This window comes from Pseudopodoces humilis, chromosome 4, assembly GCF_049639895.1.
Source record: "Pseudopodoces humilis isolate 2021_Gansu_Grassland_sample_001 chromosome 4, ASM4963989v1, whole genome shotgun sequence".
Taxonomy (NCBI): domain Eukaryota; kingdom Metazoa; phylum Chordata; class Aves; order Passeriformes; family Paridae; genus Pseudopodoces; species Pseudopodoces humilis.
The window spans coordinates 66,454,596-66,469,397 of record NC_142203.1 but is presented as its reverse complement, the minus strand read 5'-3'; the positions used below and the strand labels follow the sequence as shown (position 1 = coordinate 66,469,397).

Here is a 14,802-nt window from a genome sequence, read left to right as displayed (position 1 = left end):
TCGGGGTCGCCCAGGCTGGGTTGCAGCATGGAGGGAGACACAGCAGCTCTGCACAGCCTGTGCCTCTCTTACAACTTTTCTGGGAGCCTTGGTCAGCTCCGGAGATTGACTGCTCGCAGCCTGGATATACCCCAGCTCCTCCAGAATCTGTTCCATGCCAATATTTAATTTATTAGCATTATTTAGTTTTCGTTTATTAGGAGAGTAAATGTGTTTGGCCAGCTTGTTTGTCCAGAAAAAATCCCATTTCCCAGTGTGCAACAAGCAACTAATTACAGAGTCAAGAGAAACACTGATTATTTATTCCGGTTGCACACGCCTGGGTGCTCAGTGGTACTGCACAAATCAAACACACCAACTCTCAAAACTTTTTATGCTTTATACATTCTAGTGTTAAGGAAACTCCCCTGTCTGACCATTCTTGAGTCTCTCTGGCAGTCACACTCCCAGTGCCAGACTTCCACAGCTGGGACCAAAGCCCTTCACAGTGGGTGGCTCCAGGGCTGCAGTTGATGCCTCAAACACTCCACTCATAGTCAGACCAGGTTACCTTGCTGGTTCCACCCCAGGTTTCCCATGAAAGAGTCTCAGACATCTCATTCATTTATTCATGGTGCAGTTACACAGAAACAGTCTGTGGCAATGCCTCCAAAGGAGGGACCCTCAAAAAAGGAACAACGGGGAATTTTATGCCCTCACTGTCTACCCAAGTACAAGTGTAGCTCTTTCTCTCCAGTCAGCTCCTGCCACCCTCTCCGTGTCAATTCACCTTGCTGACATCACCCATCTTCATCTCTTGTTATCCAAATTGTCTGCCTCTGCTGTGTCTCCAGTGTCCACTCACCTGGGCTGGTTTCACTGGGCTTTGTGCTCTTTGTTAATCACAGGGTTGGCCTCTTGTCTCTCTCTGGGCTCACATCCTGCATCTCCAGTTCAGCGTGCAAACACAGCTGCCTGCACCAGATGTATCCCTCAACATTAGCAAACATAAGCATTAATGTTCACGGGCTACAAGGGACTTAGTTCTTTTATTAATTAGTATTCTATCTTCTTTTGCTTAATGATTCTCTCAGTTCTTATGCTAATTAGTCTGCACCCTCAGTCTTCTTCTTCTTTGGACATGGTGGGCCATGAGTCAGTCTGTCATGATTTCTCCCTGCTGGAATTCTTTTTAGCCAGTCAGTCAGTTTCAGCACAGTTGCTGAGTTGGCTTTATTAGTTTCTCCCTTATCTTGGGAGTTCTGCCAAATCTCCTTATGGCCCTAAAATCCTGCATTCTTTGTGTCTACCTACTATCAGTGGTACATCCTTCTTCCCAAGCTTTGTTAATCTCCCCCTAGGTATGAGATCATCGAAGTTTAACAAGGCAATTCTGCCAACAAGTAATTTATCTTTCCAACACCTGGACATAACTTAGGGCTTCTCAGCTGCTATGTGTTTCATGGATTAAATCTCGTTTCTGGTTGATATGGGGTGCAAGCACCTAATTGGGTGGAGTAATTCCACACCTCCCTTGCGTTGCAAACCCATTCCTGCATTCCACCAGCATTTACTGGGTAAAATCCTAACATATGTTCAGACAGATTTCCTATCTCAGACCTCCAGCTTTCTGCTCTCTTGTTTGGTCAACTCCATGGTTACATCTGAACTGGAGGGGGTAGGAGGCTGTTCAGTTTTAATTCCCACACAGACACAGCCCCACCTCAAATGCTGACGTGGTGGAGGTGAAAGTGGGAGTGAAACTCCCATTGTCTCTCTGCTCAGATTTTCAGTGGTATTACAAAAGGGAAGCTTTTCCTGGGCAGTGCAGTTCTTTCTAAACCCCCTTGGACGCATTCCACCAGAATACTTACACAGATTGGCGTTCACAGTCGTGGTGGACATTCAAGCCCACTTCTCACTTCTGTGAGAGTCTATTATTCCACAGACATCACAGCTGTGTGGGGCACCCAACTGCATCTCCCTCCAACACTTTCTGCTTGGAAGAGCCCTTGCAATTAGCTGTAGCAATGCTAATGCCCTGCCCTGTTGTCCTTAGACCTGGCTAAGGACAGAAGTAGGGTAGAAAGAGGCTGAACCCACCAAATACATAAACACATAAAAATGAGTTTTTGTCTCAACAAGAAGGCATCAGTTGACTATTCTGCAGCAGCAGCATTTAAAAATAATTCTGTATTTTTTCAGTTTAATGTCAGTGTTTTTTAATGTTACTGTTAGCAAAAGCACTGCTTATTTTGGTATGACACACCTGCTGAATTCTTCAAGCTGCTACAAAATGAGGTTAAAAACAGACACCTACAGGAAACAGCATATGGCTTATCCCAGCTTTTCCAGCTGCTCCATTAACCTCACTAAAGACTCATCTAGTCAAGTATACAAGAGCACTATCTCCTTGTAAATTCACGTGTAAATAAATAATAAACAACTAAACTAAATAAAAGTTAAGCAACTGATTCTTTCCCACCACTGACTTTAAAATAGAGTTACAGAACTGAATTCCCCCTGGGGAATTTTGTCCTTTACAAATCCAAATCACTGTAGAAAGCCAAGGAGACAAATCCAACATATTGGGAGGCAGGAGATAACAGTAACACCAGTACTGTTGGTGTTTAGTTGCATAAAGATTTTCAGGAGCCAAAGGAATTATTTTGACTTCTGGAATCTTCAAAGACTGGTGGGGACCCACGGCCTAATGGCAGTAGTTTTCTGCAGAATCAAAGAAATGCCTTCTTGAAGACCCGAGGTCAGTTTCTACTCTGAAAATCTCAAAATCAAAATAATTGGAGGGAAAATCACTTGCCAGTTTTGTGGGATGTGGGATGCCCACAGCCCCCAGTGCTGCCCATCAGAGCTGCCAGGTAGCACCTACCACAGCTGAACCCAGGGGGAAGGCACTGGTTACACCCCACACCCCAGAAACTGGTTTACTTTACATGACAATTCTGACAGCTTGCATGCAGCATTTCAAAAGAAAGCAGGTGGAAAAACTCTAAGTTATGACAAGCTTCTTTTGTGATACTACTAAAGGAAAGAAAACATGAGCTGAACATTTCTACTGCAGGTTTCCTGTAGTCTGCAAGGGCAAAAGTCTTGTTAAATATAGAGACAAAATCTACCAAAGGTAACCTGAGTTCTCGATCCCATACAAAGTGTAACAGGAAATCTACTGCAGCAGTGGAGATCTGCAGAATTTAAGTAACTTACTAGGTCAAACAGACACAGTGCCCTTCCAGTCATCACCCTTCTCTTCACCCTTTTCATTTTACTGTTTGAATGCAGAAATGTAACTGAATACATCACAGCTGGATCTTAAATCAATTCACTGCCTTTCAGCACCAAGTCTGTACCCCAGACCTCCCACATACTTGTCTCCCTAGAATCATATCCATGAAGTCAAAAGTGCACAAGCACCTCCCTGTATCTAGGAGACTAGGCCAGGCCTCAGTCCATTTGGGGTACAGACATTAAGTCCTGCAAAAACCACATGTGTCTTCAGTACCTAATATTTACTAAAGGCAAGTTATTTTCTGGTATTTTGAGGTGTTCTAACTTCTTAGTGTATTACTTCCATGATCACTGTTGGTAGGCTAGAGAAGAAACCATTAGAAGTACTATTTCAAGAAGTAACCCAATACATCTGTAGGCAATTATATAAAAATTCAAATCTTAAGCCACAATTCCTGAACACAATACAAGAAACTTGGATATTCTAAAATAAATCACACCAAGAAAGTGGTGTGTTCTACTTCATTTTTATCCTGTCACCCAAGGATTATGTAAATCGTCCTTGATACTCAGTAGTCAGGGATAACATTAATAATTCCCAATGACACCATAACTTTTTTTCATTGAAGAAATTGAAACAGTATGCCGGAAGGAAGTTCATTTATACTTGTCCTGGGTATACTTTAGTTTGGGAAAAACCCACAGTGAATAAGAGTAATTTAGCATATTAGGTATCTATGTCAGCCTTGTAGTTCAAAAATTTGTAATTGTCTATAAATTACAAACATTTAACTTTACTGTAAACTTTATTGAAATAAACGGATGATTTACACAAAAAAACAATGAAAGTGAACTGTTAACACTGTGCATGCCAAAAATATACTCTTGCTGGACTAAGCAAGAGATGAAAAACGATCCACAACAGCATTTTAAACTTACAATAAACCCAAAGGGTTCTGTTGAATTGTGAAGCAATCGATTTGGTAACATATGATCACACTGTTTTCCACAGAAAACAAAATAAGACCTGATCTGACAGACAACAAAACTTGACAAGAGTCTAAATCTGTAGAGACCACCTGCAGATTGCTGACTCTTCCATCACATCCCACAGCAGAGAGGCAGGGAGAGTTTGGACTCTGTGTGTGATCTGCAGACTCTGCATCCAGTCCCGTGCCTGGCTGCTCCCAGGTACTTCCCCTTCTGAGCTGGCTGGTTGGTGTGAAGGGAGAGGGACTTTTGATCTAAACACAATCCATCTGCTGTTCTGGAGATGGGACAGTGCAGAAAGCGGCCCAAGAACCTCTCTTTTCAGTGAGCATAAGGTCAGCCCCATTTTTAGCAGTGATTTGAATACACTGCTGCATAGGACACAGGCAGATACTCCCCTGCTGCAGTTTAGGAGCAACTCCTGCTGCTGAAAAGGGCTACTGAGAAGGCAAACGGATTTCATAAATAATTTTCAATATGAAACTTTTCTCTCTCACCGTTCTTAACACCACCAGTAGAGAGCAGCAGAGTAGGAAGAGGAACATGAATATACAGAAACAGTTCAGCTGCAGCATTCTTTGCAGATGTGTAATAAACTACTTATCCAAAACAATGATGTTGTCAGAATAGTTATGAGTAATGAGTAAGTAAATCCTGGCTTCTATATCAATTTACCAGTTTAACATCAGTTTGCAGACAAAATGGTAAATTGGTGTCAGATGGCATTCCAAAGAATTCAGTTATATTAAGAATTAATAAAGATGAGGAGAAGCCTAGTGACTTGACTGACAACATGTCAGCATTTGCCAGCAAGACCTGCTGCTATTAAGAGATCAGTCTGAAAATGCTGTTCTGTTACAAGACAAAATTGGTTTTAAGTCACTGAAAGTTAACTGGCTAACATAACAGCTAGCATTTGGGTTTTCCCTTGTGTAATTGCTTACTAAAAGCCAAAGACAAAAAATATAACACAAAGAAAAATTCTTGGAGAACTTTAAAAAGTAAAAAGCATCAATATATAACACAAACAGTAATTTAACATCTGTGCTGGAAGTAGTGTCCATAGGACATCAACCCCCCTTTCTGCTTTTTCAGCTTCAGTTTGAGTCAAGGATAAGAAATGTTTGCAGTGGAAGAAAATGAGTCTTCAGCTTTCTTATTCCAGAGTTAAAAAATAAAAACAGTACTAACTCTATCAAACTTTACAGCTTTCATTTAGTTTTGTAAAAAAATATAGTATTTTATATAAACAAAAATATATCACAGGCACTAGCACACACACACCTACAGTTCTGCTTCAGTGATGTTCTCATCAGGGCAACAATAGTATTCCACAAAACAGATCTGTCCATCTTCATTCCTAATCATATACTGCAGTGAAAGAAATCCTTGAGCATCTGTTCGAATGGACACTTTACAAGATAAAGCCAGTGCCTTTGTGGATGGTTTAAGCAAAGAAACCTTGTACCTGCAAGAGAAAAAACAGTAATATGAAAAAACACATTGTGCAAAGAGGAGCTGAAACATTACTTACAAATAAAGACCCAGAATAAACAAAAAACAATTACAAACACGCTTATTTGGTCTTTACTTGGTAACAACATTAAACTGTCATTGCCAGCACTTAGCTTTTTATTACATTCACAGACTTTTATCAGATGGGGAGTATTTTTGCCCCCCATACTAATAAAATAAATGATTCAGTAATGCAAAACCACTTTTTGAACTTCCCATAAATAATGCACAACCTGGCGTAGAGGGCATCAGCCATAGACTTTCTAACCTGTTTGTCTGGGTCTGGTTACAGTGGAATGCTTCCATCAAATCAGAGTCCCTAGGATAGTCTAGATGTGCACTTCCAGCATTTCCAAAAGTGGATAACCTGGAAGACAAAAAACACCATCTCAAAAGAACTGATGAGAGCTTTGTAAAAACTCTTCAAATGAGTCACTGTATGTATCTCAATGACTGTTTCAGAAAACACTACTGTTTGTTTCACTTTATTAAATCAAAAATGCTAAACTGTTTACACCAGTGTCACATTTACCAGGCTGTCAAAATGCTTATTACTAACAGTACATCCTGTGATTTCCTATACTCATTACAATTCTTTCCAAAATGAACCAGTATTCTAAAACTGTTCCCCTCTCTCCACTGTGAAAACTTCCAGTCTTCACCAGAGGAAGCCAAGCATGAACATTTGAGTTTAAAGCTGTTTCTAGTACCTGAAGTAGGGTTTATCTGGAGACATGGTAATCTGCAGAACTTCACTGGTCATATCCAGTTCAGCAAATGCTTCTCGTAGTCCCTCTGACTGCAGGATAATTTTATTAACAACCTTTGTACTGCAGAAATCAAAATCTAACAACTCATCAGGTTCTTGAGTGTTGATTTTGCACACTGTTACTACTCCTCCTTCTTCCAAGAACAGCATCAGGGGATACCCATAACCACGGTAACACATTCTAAGGGCCGTTGATGTTCCTGAAAAAGAGAATGAAATATACATTATGCAGAGACCATATCTAGGACATTTGGCCACTTTAGAAAACTCATATTTTTCTGGCAGAAGAGGCATAGATCAATTTGATTCACCTTGTTTGGTCCAACCTCCAATATGTTACTGAAGCACACTTAGTGCTGCCTCTTAGATACTCTCTGAAAAGCTAATGGTTATGCAGTAAAATTAAATTACTTGTATAGAGACAAGTGAAATCCAAATAGTTTCACCCACTAGACAGGAAACACCAGCTGTGACAATGAAGACATGCTACAAATACTTTAGAGGAATTGGAAAATTCTCATCATCCTCATCATCTTTCCTTACTACTCTTATTACCTGTGCAACCCAAACTGAAGTTAATGCAGCTGAGCTTGTGCTGTGGTCACACCCTCCTGTTGCAAGTTATCAGCACCTGAACCTCAGCTTTCCCAAAATCACAGTGCTTTTAGCACACTCAATTTAAATCTGTAGGTCAGTCACAACCAAAACTGTAGAGGAATGAGGAGTTCAACACAGAGCTGCAAGGGTAGAACTGCCCAGAAAGCTGTCATGGTATCACCCCACTCCACCTGGGTACAGATCCTGCAGTGCCCACACAGACTTTCATGGATTCATGGAAAATACACCACACCTGGCAAGGAGCTGGTTCCAAAAATGGTGAGGCAGTCCAGAAGAACAGACAAACTGATCCGGAACATCACCGATTCCTCCTGAACAGAAAACTCCTGAAAAATTTCTGCCTGCAAGTTAAAGCAAAGGGATGACAAGTTGGGAGTTTCTGCAATTATTTCCAGTTTAAACTTCAGAGTTTCCCAAACAGAAATCAGTGCAACACAAAGTAATTTCTACATGCAACACAGTATTGATTATAAAAAAATGTGTCTTCATCCTTAAAACTAGGAAAATACTATCAGGCCACAATTGAAGCAAGGTAGGATGGCATAAACATGAAGTCCTAAACACTTGTCATTTATGTACAAGCTACAAACTAAAGCCTAGACCTGCTCAGTTCTGGAGCTGGAAAAATTCATGGAACTGTAAAATGTGTCACTCTTGTTCAGTAACAATACTTACATTTTTTATGCTCAGAGCATGAATAAACATTCCAAGTACTGAATGTAAGAACAAAACAGTGACTTCACCATTCTGAAATATGTGCTGAATCCTGCCTTTGACTAGCCTGATGGTGGTAAACTGCTCCATGCTATCCTGTTTGTCACTGGCAGTCACTGCTTTGTAGCACCTACAAGAATCAAGTATCTCAGAAATAAAGCAGGGTGTCATGAGCTGTTTTTGGAAAAGTAATGTCATATTTTCTTGGCAGCCCAGAAGGAAAACTCCATCCTGGGGTTTTGAGCACAGCACAACTATCTTCAGTCAGGAGTCTATGAATCTGTACTCTTTCACAGTTGACATAAATCCAACATTTTGGCTTTGGGATGAGCTATAAAAACATTTAGTGAGGAACACAATGAGTGCTTCCTTGTGCAGCTAAGCACAACATGGTCAGAAGGAACCGTGAGTTTGGCAGACACCAATACATTAGATGAGGACACAAACACACTACACTGTTAATGTGCAGGGATGTACTGGGTGCAGGATTTGGAATTCCAGCAGCATGGACACCCATAAACAAGGGCAGCCTCACCATGGCCCTTCCTCCATGTCAGCTCAGGCACCTCTGCCTTGGTTCCAGCAAAGTCTCCCCTTCTCCACAGGTGAGCACATGGAATCATTAGGGTTGGAAGGGACCTCTGGAGATCATCCAGTCCAACCCCTCTGCCAAGGCAGGGTCACCTCAAGCAGGTGACACAGGAACACATCCAGGAAAGGTTTGAATGTCTCCCGAGAGGGAAACTCCACGACCTCCCTGGCATTCTGTTCCAGTGCTCCCTTAGTGTAAAGAAGTTCTTCCTCGTGTTGAGGTGAAACTTCGGTGTTTTAGTTTATGTGAATTGCTCTCCTTCCTGTCATCACTGGTCACCACATAAAGGAGTCTGGCTCCATCTTCTTGGCACCCATCTTTGAGATAAGTATGTGCATTAATGAGATTCTCTCTGTCTGCTGTTCTCCAGACTAAACAGGCCCAGCTCCTGCAGGCTCTCCTTACAACAGAGACGCTCCAGTCCTTTAATCATCTCTGTGGCCTTCGCTGTACCCTGTCCAGTGGCTCCTTGTCCTCCCGGTACTGCGACAGCGGCGGTAACGTGTGGGGGCCCTGTGCAAGGTCTGCAGCAGCCGTGCCCTCCCCTGGCCGATGTCCCCGTACCTGGATGAAGGCGTTGGCCTGGATGCACTTGGCATCCTCCACCGTCACGCGCAGCCCGCTGGCCGTGGCGAGGCAGGTGGCGTGGTCCTGGAAGTGCACGGCCCGCAGGAGGCTGGACAGGTGCCGGGCATTGTCCAGGCTGGCGGACAGCGCGTAGCGCTCGCCGCTGGCGGGCGGCTGCGCCGAGAACGGCATCGCCGGGCAGCGGGAGCGCGGCGGCAGCGGGAGCACAGCAGGCGAAGCGCGGCCCCGGAAAAGTGAACACAGCCAATGCGAGCGCAGGAAGTGAGATCAGACCGCCGCCAGCACAGGAAATCTCACACAGGAAACGTGACACGGGAGGTGGAGCAGGCGAGTGGCGAGCATGGCGTGCGGACGGATGGCGGCCAAGAGGAAGCGTGGAGCGGCGGCCGCGGGGCAGGCGAAGCGCGCCAGGAGCGCCCCGAGCGCGGGCGGCCCGCGGGAGCGCAGCGTTCCGCCGCAGGAAAACAACAGCGCCCCGCCGCAGGAATACAGCATCCCGCCGCCCGTGTCCCAGGTACCGCCGCTCGGCCCGGGGCTCAGGCTGCCGGAGGGAACACGGCTGCTTGGGCGGGACAAAGAGGTTTATTCGTAATCTTTTATAATGGCAGCACTGGTGAAAGTAAACGTGGCGGTGCGTTGTTTCCACGAGAATCGGGGAAAACTGCGGTTCTGGTTGATGTCGATGTGTTTACCTTAGTCTCAGAAGTATTGGAAAGAGTTGGGCAATTCTGTTGTATACAGAGGCCGTATGGAAATTGTGCCTCTTCCTGCATCATACGGAGAAGATTTCGGTAATTGTTTGGTTGTAAAAAAACGTAAAGTACTGCGTGTAAACACAAAGATTTCGCAATATGCTTATCGACAGGAAAAGCTGGGTTGTGCTGTGTCCCGGAGCCCATTTTTTAGGAAAACAGGCAATGCACGTGGCTTTTTAGTACCTCGGTGGGAGTGAAAGGCTGTGCCTGTGAGCACACTGGGGATCAGGATGGGGACGGTTCCTCCTGTAAAAGCAGTGCCCCCCTGTTCAGTGGGCAAGTCTCCACTGCTGCCGAGAGCATTGGGCTGTCTGGAAAACTTATTTTTTCTGTGTTATAACAGTATGAAGGCCAGAAGCTTCCCATATAACTGTTGTGTCTTTTTTTTAGGGCAAATGGAAAAACAAGGAGCGAGTGCTGATATTCTCCTCTCGTGGAATTAATTTCAGAACAAGACACCTAATGCAGGACTTAAGGACATTGATGCCTCACTCTAAAGCAGGTGGGGGTTGAACATCATTCCTAACTTACACTTTGAGTATTTTTAAGCCAACAGCTCTTAACATCCTGTTCTTTTATTTTTTTCTAATGTGGTACAGAAGAGCTATGATGAAATTGGTGTCTTAAACACTTTTTGAGCCAACAAGTACAGCAATTGTTGTATCATAGTATCTTCTGGGAAGTGAATCCTATGGCATCAGTTCTGAACCTGCAGTTTGTTTGTTGCTGTATTTATTCCATAACATGACAGAAACAATGCAATAATTACCGTTTCATTTATAAACTAGTAAAATTAATTTTTGCTAAAAAGGCAAAAATTTATCGTTAGAAGAATCTCATGTATTAAATTGGTTTTCCAGCCTTGTAAATGCTGTTTTTGTCTTCCAGATACTAAAATGGACCGTAAAGATCAGTTATTTGTAATCAATGAGGTAATACAGGATTTATCTTGGCAATTCTTTGTTTTATTTTATTTTCAATGGAATTTCAGTGTGCAAGGGAAAGGGGCAACCAAGTTCAAAGTGTAACTTCTTAGGTGAAAATAATTGGTATCCAAAAAGCAGTCATTTAAACAGAAAATTGACTTTTGATAAATAAAACCAGAATGAAACTTTGAATTAGATACAGATTATCATCATGAAGACATACAGCATAATGTGCTTTACTGTGCAGGTGAGAGGTGTAGTACAGCTTATACTTGAACAATGCAGGACACAAATAGCAGCCAACCCAAATGTAGTAGGACATTGAGAGTTTTGAATCTAGAACCTAATGTCTCAGGTCCTGTAGATTTAATGAAGTTATTACTCCTTGTAGTAAGTACATGAGATTTAAAAAAAAAAAAAAAAAAGCACAAACCAAAATTATCAGTAGATGTCATTTAATAAGACAAGATCTTTGCTTTTGAACTTGCATTTTGGAGAGGGGAAAATATTAGGAATGTGGAAAATTTTCAAAATTGTCTTTGGGATGTTTGTGATCAGCTAATTTGATGTGTCTTGTGTAGGTGTGTGAAATGAAAAACTGCAACAAGTGCATCTTTTTTGAAGCCAAAAAGAAACAGGATCTCTACATGTGGTAAGGAAATGTTATGCTTTGTTACATTTCTGTTTTTAGCTGCAGATGCTTCAGTTCTAGCTGAATTCTACTGTAATAGTGAAGATGCATGAAATGGTGCTGCTTAGTTAAATTTGTTCTAATATTGCACTTCCATGGATAATGCAAATTTACAATGCATGACAGCTTTTGGAGACTGCAGAAACATTTAACAAAATTATTTAGAAAACAAATGTCTATTAGCATGTTAAAGGAACTCAGTACAGTGACAGAAACTGCTTCAATACCAGAATAACTGTTTGGGGTGTCATGTGGAAATGCAGCATGTCGTCTGGATGCTGTTAACATTTTTCTTTCTCTCTTCCCCATCACCTGTCCTCTGCAGGCTTTCAAACACACCACAGGGACCATCTGCTAAATTCTTGGTGCAGAATGGTAAGCTGGTTGACATTATTGTGTTTGTGTTCTTGCTGTTTTGTCTGAAAAGTTTTCTATAAGTAATAATTTTTGGGTTTTTTTTAAATCACTGTAGTTCACACACTGGCTGAATTGAAGATGACAGGAAATTGCTTAAGGGGTTCAAGACCTCTTTTGTCTTTTGATCCAGTAAGTATAGATTTAATTTCATTTGGGTGTGTTTTTTTCTTTTTTCTTTCTTTTTGCATGACTTACATTTAGTCTTATATATAAACTAACATCTTTAATTTTTGTAGGTATTTGACCGGGAGCCACACTATGCCCTGCTAAAAGAATTGTTTATTCAGGTCAGTCTGTAGTTCTGCTGTCTGGTGTTTCTTCACTGGACATGTTTTTTTTTGTTAAAAATGTTAAAATGTTAAAAATCGCAAGTGTTTTTTTCAAGTAGCAGTTTTACACTTCTGAACTTTGAAAAGATCACAAAGGATTTGTGTCATATTCTCAGCATGACTCAAGACACTTGTTCTTAAGTTTTGGGTAATGAAATATAACCTGGGTTTGAGATCTTAGTAAATTAAAATGAGTTTAAAATAAGCCATTATTTGACCTCTCCAATTGCGGATGTTCAGAAACACTGCCTTTTTTTACAGATATTTAGCACACCATACTACCACCCCAAAAGCCAGCCTTTTGTTGATCATGTTTTCACCTTCACGGTCACTGATGAAAGGATCTGGTTTCGCAATTACCAGGTGAGTGGTCTCTCTTAGCTCTTCAGAAGGAGGTCAGTGGGGTAATTTTTTATCAAGTCCATTAATTAAAATAAGAATAATTTTTTTTTAATCAGGATATGCCAGACCCTAGTGCTTGCAGATTCAGTGTTCTGAAATGACTTACCTTCTTCCATATCTCTGGAGAGATCTGGTTCACTGAACTTGAGTTGTGATTCTGTGAGGGATGTCTTGGTAGCAGGATATACTACTCAAGGCCTAAACTGTGCCTTAACCTAAATTGCTGCCTTGATCCAAAGTCACCTAAATTGCTGCCTTGATCCAAAGTGATCTAGAGCTTACTTTCTGTAGAAGAAATTCACAAATACATCGTACTCCAAAAGCTTGCTTGAATTTCAAAGAACTACTTTATGTATAGAATTGGGTTTATACAAATCTAGCTGATTGGGTACTGTACCTCAGATTTAAACTCAGCTATGTTAATTACCATGTGCAAGGTGCCTGCAAGGTTATATGCTTTGATTCAATCTGTGAGAAATAGAGAAAGTTTTCTTTTAATTGCAGATAATAGAAGAAGATGCATCTCTAGTAGAAATTGGACCTCGTTTTGTCCTGAACCTTATAAAAATCTTCCAAGGTAGCTTTGGAGGACCAACTCTGTATGAAAATCCTCATTACCAGTCCCCAAATATGGTAAGCAGCTCTTTCATTTTTTCTGTAATTTCTCTTTCATTTAGAAACTAATTTGAAAACCAGCCTTACAGTCAGTCTGTGCATATGCCTTTCCCCATGACCCTTTGTATGCCTAATGGCAGTTTGAGAACAGACTAGTTTTGTAATCATGAAATGAATGCAGGAATCATGTCACTGAAAAGATGACATTACACGTCATTATTACAAGATGAGAGCCTTGACCATTAAGCAGAGAAATTAGCATGTGTTTCTTTAATACCAGATTTCTTCCATCTTGCCTATTTGAAACATGATGAAATTTAAATTCTTACTTTCATAGCATCGAAGGCTGATAAGATTGTCAGTGGCAGCTAAGTTTAGAGAGAAGCAGCAAGTGAAAGAAGTGCAAAAGCTTAAGAAAAAAGGGACTAAGGTCCTTGTTAAAGAAGATCCTACCGAAGTGGTCTTTGAAACACCAGCTGAAGAAAAGCCAGTGGAAATACAGCTTGTGAAACCAGAGTCAAAGCCAATTGTTAAAGATAAGAAGAAGCTACGCAAAATTCAGAGGAAGAAGCAAAAAAAGTTATTCAGAACTGAAGGATCTACATAGGTCTTACAAGGGATGAAACTTCATACAATATTAACTGAATATTGTAAATATTTGAATTTTCATTGTACAGACAAACATGTCTGAACTTCAGTTTTCAAGTAAACAAGACATACATTTCTTTATAAAGATTGAGTTTGCATTCTTCTATTGTCTTCTGGGATTCTGGGTTTTGAGAAATAACACGGCATCTCATTCAACCTGGCCTTAAACACTTCAGGGATGGGTCATCCACAGCTGCTCTGGACAACTTCTCTGGAGCTATTTTTTTATTACATACCATTAATCTAGTTCACAGTTCCTGACCTCATGATATGGTTCTTTCACTGACTAGTCTGTCTCTGTGTGCACTCACCCAAACTTGTGTTTCAAAGTCTTGCTCATGCCCTTTTTCTATGTGATTCCTCTGTTTCAATTTCCAGCATAATGCTGAAAGGACACAGCTGGCTCAAGAGGAAGCTGACCTGTTAAATTTTAAATATCACCTACCCGACAAGGCGAGGGTAATCCTATATAACTTGAGCAGCAAAGTGGTCTGTGTTTCATATGATTGGAAAAAAACCTGGTGAATATATAGGCATGTCCTCAGTTCACATAATCTAATATCTAGACACAGTTGAGTTGGAAAGGACTCCCATCAGTATCATTGAGTCCAACTTAACTCCTTGCAGAACTAACACACATAATCCATATGACTGAGGTCACTGTCCATATCCTTTTTAACTCTTGACGGGCTTAGTGCCATGACCACTGACCACCCTCTGCATGAAGAATCTTGGTGTCCACTAGGATTTTCCCTGACACAGTGTTGTGGTTTAACTCAGCCCCAGAGAGCTGCCTGCTCACTCTCACTTGGTAGGGTGGGGAAGAGAATCAGAAGGGTAGAAGTGAAAACTTGTGAGTTGAGATACAGGTTTAGTAAAACCCAAAGCTTTCTGTAAAGCAAAAGCCATGCACAGAAGCAAAACAAAGCAAGGAATTTATCAACTATGTCCTGTGGGTAGGCAGGTATTCCCCTCCCACAAAAGCTGGGCTCTATGAGATGTAACAGT

The 14,802-nt window shown here is 41.5% G+C and overlaps 2 protein-coding genes across 2 annotated transcripts; one reads left to right on the top strand and one right to left on the bottom strand.

The window, feature by feature from the left end:
* Nucleotides 1-5,410: 5,410 nt before the first annotated feature.
* On the bottom strand, nt 5,411-9,307 carry RAD1 (RAD1 checkpoint DNA exonuclease). Its single transcript, XM_005527983.3, has 5 exons — nt 8,988-9,307; nt 7,350-7,458; nt 6,441-6,699; nt 5,999-6,097; nt 5,411-5,683 (listed from the first exon to the last, which is right to left on the bottom strand). Exons 1-5 carry the CDS (start codon nt 9,180-9,182, stop codon nt 5,500-5,502), a joined length of 846 nt encoding a protein of 281 aa, XP_005528040.1. The 5' UTR covers nt 9,183-9,307; the 3' UTR covers nt 5,411-5,499.
* An 8-nt stretch (nt 9,308-9,315) lies between these two features.
* On the top strand, nt 9,316-13,879 carry BRIX1 (biogenesis of ribosomes BRX1). Its single transcript, XM_005527982.2, has 10 exons — nt 9,316-9,525; nt 10,157-10,268; nt 10,655-10,698; nt 11,274-11,344; nt 11,709-11,758; nt 11,856-11,929; nt 12,037-12,087; nt 12,391-12,492; nt 13,036-13,164; nt 13,484-13,879. The coding sequence occupies exons 1-10, from the start codon at nt 9,352-9,354 to the stop codon at nt 13,751-13,753; spliced, it is 1,077 nt and encodes a 358-aa protein (XP_005528039.2). The 5' UTR covers nt 9,316-9,351; the 3' UTR covers nt 13,754-13,879.
* The last annotated feature ends 923 nt before the right edge of the window (nt 13,880-14,802 follow it).

Coding starts and splice junctions, on each gene's coding strand:
- BRIX1 (XM_005527982.2), top strand. CDS start 9,352: ATGGCGTGCGGACGGATGGCGGCCAAGAGGAAGCGTGGAGCGGCGGCC. Junction 9,526..10,156: donor TCCCGCCGCCCGTGTCCCAG/GTACCGCCGCTC, acceptor TCTTTTTTTTAG/GGCAAATGGAAAAACAAGGA. Junction 12,493..13,035: donor TCTGGTTTCGCAATTACCAG/GTGAGTGGTCTC, acceptor TTTTAATTGCAG/ATAATAGAAGAAGATGCATC.
- RAD1 (XM_005527983.3), bottom strand. CDS start 9,182: ATGCCGTTCTCGGCGCAGCCGCCCGCCAGCGGCGAGCGCTACGCGCTG. Junction 7,459..8,987: donor AGGCCAACGCCTTCATCCAG/GTACGGGGACAT, acceptor TTTAACTTGCAG/GCAGAAATTTTTCAGGAGTT. Junction 5,684..5,998: donor AACCAGACCCAGACAAACAG/GTTAGAAAGTCT, acceptor TTTCTCTTGCAG/GTACAAGGTTTCTTTGCTTA.